General features: G+C 36.1%; 1 protein-coding gene across 4 annotated transcripts in view; it reads left to right on the forward strand.

Moving 5' to 3' along the window:
- LOC124303894 (uncharacterized) overlaps nt 1-2,694 on the forward strand; it is a 33,922-nt gene extending 31,228 nt beyond the window's left edge. For all 4 annotated transcript variants that reach the window (XM_046761713.1, XM_046761714.1, XM_046761715.1 and 1 more), the window contains one exon: nt 330-2,694. In XM_046761713.1, the coding sequence (XP_046617669.1) occupies nt 330-481 (152 nt within the window). In that variant the 3' untranslated portion in view covers nt 482-2,694. The remainder of the gene's footprint in view (nt 1-329) is intronic.
- Nucleotides 2,695-6,000: the final 3,306 nt, after the last annotated feature.

The following is a 6,000-nucleotide window of genomic DNA, read 5'->3' on the forward strand; positions in this document are numbered from 1 at the left end:
ACCTATGTTTTATCAAGAGACGTACCAAGGTTACTAAAAATTGATTTCAAGTTATTGGTACAAAACCATATCACAAACGAAACGAAGCATCAAAATCCGAATTACAATCCGACCTGCTTCCAAACTGATAATTCGTTACAAACGGAGATGGATTGTTCGGACTCGCAGTTCCTAATCGTTCAATATTTAGAAAGGATCTTTTTTATCTCAATTAAATTCACATTTCATACCACGATTCAATCCATTTTCTGTTCTCATTTTACCGTCACACAATTATGGAATCCTAGACTCTTCATTAAAAATCAACTAATCGTAAATCAATCACGCAGATAAAACTTACAAGCGGAATTCGGCGTACGAAGTTCCGATGCTTCCTGGCCAGCAGGGGACGGGAACGAACTCCTTGGGACGAAAAGTCGGGACTTGGTTCACCTTCGGCAGCAGCAAAAAGGGGGCGAGACCGCACAACCAGCCATCCTGAGCCAGGCCAACCTTCGTTCCGTACATCGACTTGTAGATCGGTGCAGATTCAAATCGGCGAATGTGCGATGCATTGAGGCTCGGAGTTCGTTGAGTGTGATAAATCTGCAGTAAAGCGATCGAGTCGGTTGCGGTTCGAGGGTTTCGAAACTGCGCCAATTCCTACCTCCAGATATGGATGAACTTGATGTGGGGAAAAATACAATTCGAGCGACGTGAACGGACTCAACCAGTGAAAGAGAATAAGTGAAGTAAAAGCAGGATAACTGACTGATATACTTTTTAATTGCGATCTGTATATATTTAATGTTGTTTTTACGGTATTAAAACTTAAGACGTGAGTTGAACAAGACAAAATCAACGAATTCAATTCGATCATCTCGGCTTAGTTAATATTTAATTGGAGGATTATATTTAAATTGTTATATTTGCCGCAATCACCGTTATGCACGTGTAAATATAATAGTTTAACCATTGTCTACAACGATGTGTACATGATGTATCAATATAATGTAACGATAATCGAAAATCGATCGAAAATTTGGGGCGAAATTTACATCCTGACATAGGTATACATATTCATTGTAGACTATAATACGATTGCAATACAGGCGATTTTAACGCCGATAATTAATAATTTTCGATTACTAACAGATTCGATATAGGATACACATACATATTTATACATAAGTAATATATCGAATCTCAATAAGAGTCCAGTATACGCAATAATGCATATTAAAATAGAATCATATCGTACTATATGCTTGTTAGTGATTTATTGACAGTCACGGTGGGGATTATAAATTAGCTTTAGGACGTCCTTAGTGAAAGAAAAACCTTAATTTCCGTCTATTGCATACATGCAAAACAGTTACTGCTTATATTTATAACAAATTGTGAAGAGCCTGCTGATCGATAGAATGTTGCCAGTTACATAGTAAAGTTATATTAAAATGTAGGTATAGAGTGATTGAAGTCTCATTGAAATATTTCATAACGATATTAAAAATTAGTGTGTATAAACGTATGTATATTGGATCTTTCGATTCATTGAAAAGACTGAAGGCTTAATTTTGACGCTTCCTTTTTCGGCGTGCAGGCATATTTTGAGAAAAGCTTTCTTTTTTCATTCATTCATTCGTTATTTCGTTGCCGCCTTGTCATCGATCGGTGTATATTTAAACATATATATTAATATACCGCTCTCACCTTTACGCGCATTTTTTCTTCTCGTTGTATGGAAAACTATAGTAGCTGTAAAAGTATGTCTGCGTGTGTATCATATTTTACGGGGTGCCTATTGAAAAAACTTAGCTGCGTAATATTCTAACTACAAAAAAAAAAAAAAAAAAAAAAAAACTGCCTGATCGAAACACTGCACTTGTAAAGTAATTAATAGCCAGTACACGAATGCGTTGAATTAAACGTAACATATTATCGATACATGCAATCGTTGCGCTTTTTAACGAATATTATTACAATACGACTATCTAATGTCGGTCATCCTATAGTTATGATTAGATCAAAATAATAGCTGTTTAACACGGTGCTGAAAAAATTAAATAAGGTCAGTTTTATTTTGTTACTTTTTCTTTGCTTCATTCCTTGCCGGCAAACATACGGTCGAAAGAAAATGTCGAAACCTAAGCTATTATAAAACCGCTATGCGGGAAGAGGAGAAAAATTGATTCAACTATATGAACACGTTTTATTGCTGATCAATCGGACAGTTAGATAATTAAATAATTATTCTTCTGTCTGTGACAGAAACGGCACTAATTCATCGTGTAAATAGCAGTTATTGAATAAGGTAAACTTTTTGCATTAGACTATTCTTACTACACCTAAATCTACGTAGATATATGCATCGCTGTACTTACTGTAAGATCATCGATACGGGCGGGTCCTAAAACGATGACATTATACATCTGAGTAGCGAATACAAAACTGGAAAAACGAAACATAACGATGGAGAGAAAAAATATTTAGAGAAACTCAATACACATTTTTCTAAGGTTTTAAGAAGAAGAAAACGACGAGTGTTGTAATATTTATATAATTAATATATAGACACATACATATATTAAAATATAAATTTAAATAATAGATTATAAGCTCTTATAACCGTTACATCGCATATTAATATTTTTTCGGCAAGCGCAGATCGTTACAACTATGTCACTATTATCGTTATCAATAATTATGTGATTAGAAAAAAAAAAAGCAGAAAAAAATATACTGCGCAGGTCACGTACAAGATTATACATACATATACGTATATGACAATTGGACAATATAAAAATGATGAATGACGAAGCCAAGCTTCCATAGTAAATTAAATATTGTACAGAGAATATCCGATATGTATATATAAATAATTATTTTTCTGAGTTCATTGTATGCTATAGTTTGGTTATTATGGATATAGCCAGTTTAAAGCATAATAAGTAATACTGATACATCAATAACAGTTTCATATATCGGTTATAATACATTTTAGTCGATCGTTCAACCGTGGAAAAATTATAGATTCCTTTATATACATCTTTGACGTGTACAGTGATATAATGATGATTAAACATGAGAAATTGTTGTTGTTTAGGATAAAAAAGTCGTTTGCTTACTTTCTAGTTCTGGCAAAAAACCGCAAAATTGGCTTTAGTAAGTACAGTACAGTGTTCCACTCGAATGTTGAATTTCCACTGGCTGCGATGATATTAGTTGACTACATTTAGATACAGTATTTTGACATTATTGGGCTTGAATAATGTCGCTATAAGTGGCGATGGAACTTGACGGCGGAAGCTCGGTTTTCTTACGTGAAATTAGGTCGATAATTAAAAGCGTTAGCCATTCGTTTTTCTGAAATTTTGGAGTGAGGAATTTATTGGCCCGATCAGAACCAAAACATGCATAGAAGACATCGCGGGAACAATCGCTAAAGAAATACTAGAAAAATCCTAAAATATATGTCCTCTATCGGTTCTAACTTTTGATCCTTTGCTCGCAGCGTATTCAAACTGCGTACTATTGAATCGTCTCACCGAATTATGTCGATACAGTACATCAAAGTATTGATTCCTGCAATTTTCAAAATTAATTAAATTTTCACTAAAAACTCAAAGGTGTGAGCCTGATTTTTTTTTAGTAAAGAATCATTAATCTCAGATTCAATGTGTATGACCCTTTCGTATCTACCTAAGTGGATCCCCGGAAGCGCAAAAAACGTAGCGAAAAGAGCGTGGGACCAACAGCTGAGACAGTCGAAGGAAAGAAAACCATCTGGAAAATATCAAAAACACAGGTTCTGGTTTTTTGGCTCTAACTCCTAATATGTTGCTCGCAGCGCATTGGGACTGCGCCCAATCGATTCCTCTCGCAAAATTACGTCGGAATAGTGCATAAAAGAATTTATTCCAGCACTTTTCAAAATCGCCAAATTTTTCGCCAAAAATACGAAGGGTTAGTTAGCCTTGCTGTTTTTTTGAGCGAAAAACTTTCAGTCTCCGATTCGATTTGTAGGACCCTTTCCTGACCAATTGGATCCCCAGGAACTCAGAAAACGCAGCGGAAATAGCGTGGGACCAACAGCTGAGACAGTCTAAGGAAAGAAAACCATCTGGAATATATCAAAAACACAGGTTCTGGTTTTTTGGCTGTAACTTCTGATGCGTTGATCGCACCGCATTGGGACTGCACCGAATCGATTCCTCTCGCAAAATTACGTTGGAATAGTGCATGAAACAATTTATTCCGGCACTTTTCAAAGTCGCCAAATTTTTCGCCAAAAATACAAAGGGGTTAGCCTTGCTTTTTTTTCGAGCGAAAAATTTTTAGTCTCCGATTCGAGTAGTTTGACCCTTTCCTGATTGAGCGGACCCCCAGGAACTCAGAAAACGCAGCGAAAATAGCGTCGGATCAACGGGAGAGAAAATATGAAAGAAAAAGCACCTGCTGAAATATGTCGAAAACACTGGTTCTCATTTTTTGGCTGTAACTTTTCATCCGCTGCTCGCAGCGTATCAGGACTGCGCCTAATCGATTTGTCTCGCAAAATTGCGTCCGAATAGTGCCAGAAAAAATTTATTCCAGCACTTTTCAAATATTAATCCTCACGTAATATTTTTGATGTGTTCTAATACTGAAAATATTTATTGCTATTCCAGGTACAACCCAAGGTGGCTATCGGTGGTTGTTCGAGGTGATTGACGATTGTTGGAGGTGGTCGGAGGTGGACGAGGAGGAGGACGAACTGAACTGAGTCTCAAAGCCCTGTTGACAGAAAAGCAGTTATTCGATAGAAATTATAGTTTATAGTTTACACAGCCCATTGCATGATATTTCATTATAAATAAATATGTTTCAATGTATTTAGGAATAATTTATCAAATATACAAAAGTCATGTGCAAATAATAAATGAATTGATTCGACCGCAGTTTAATGAATTCATTAGAGCTTTAACAATAAATTTAAGCTTTGTTACTTCTTTCATTTTATTATGGATAATCAAAAACATTTCCGACTAATCGTGCTGTGGAAGCATGGGGATTAAACCAAATGTAGCAAAAGATTAGAAACAGTGTATGTAGAGTACGGGTATTTTTCTAATAATGCAAATAGAATAGAATACCACGCCTTGCGAATTAGCTTTCCAGTCAGAGATGAATGATGAATTTCGAGAACTGCATTATCGTTGTTGAATACTCTATGCCTCACGGGAAAAGAAAATCTGCAACGACAAACTTGATGCACCGGATCATCGTCGACTTTAACTTTTGAAATGTCCTACCATTTCCGAACACCTCCAACCATCCTATTTACCTATATTACCAGATTAGCTATGATATGAAAAGAGAAGAATTATTCATTTCGAAATGGGATTCTATTCGACGCGCGCTCGATGTATTCCATGACATTAGTATTCATAATTATTCCAACAACTTTTCATTTGCTCTCTCGATCTTGAATTTTCATAGGCATAGAATCGAAACGTTGTTTTAGCTGGTCGCAAGTGAAGTATCTGCGTTGGGTGGAGGAGCAGAATTGTTTTTCGAAAAGTATTCGGATGGAAAAAAATTCAGAGTAACTGTAATACATCACGGATGCGTTGATTTTGAACGAGATGAAACGGATGCTTCGTATATGAGACAGTATTTAACGCTGCGTAGTGATTTAAAGACCTAGAGAGGTGATAGGGAGAGAAAGAACGACGCTTCTTAACATTTCGAGTGTATTTTAACACACATTTGAAAGATACGAGCGAAATTTTCCATCATCCAACTGTCGCAGAACGGCAGCGTTATTAGCCGAGCCGTTCAGTGAAGAATATATCCTCAATCAACGGCTGACCATCGAAGGGCCTGGCCGCTTGAGTCTGGAATCGGCAGAAGAGATGAGGTGTGTATTTCTTGTATGAAACGTGAAAACTAAAAGCATTATACATCATATCATATCATCATACATCGTACATCATACATCATCATACATAGTATCAAAGTTCGAAACCATAGTTTGGA

Source organism: Neodiprion virginianus, chromosome 4, assembly GCF_021901495.1.
Source record: "Neodiprion virginianus isolate iyNeoVirg1 chromosome 4, iyNeoVirg1.1, whole genome shotgun sequence".
Taxonomy (NCBI): domain Eukaryota; kingdom Metazoa; phylum Arthropoda; class Insecta; order Hymenoptera; family Diprionidae; genus Neodiprion; species Neodiprion virginianus.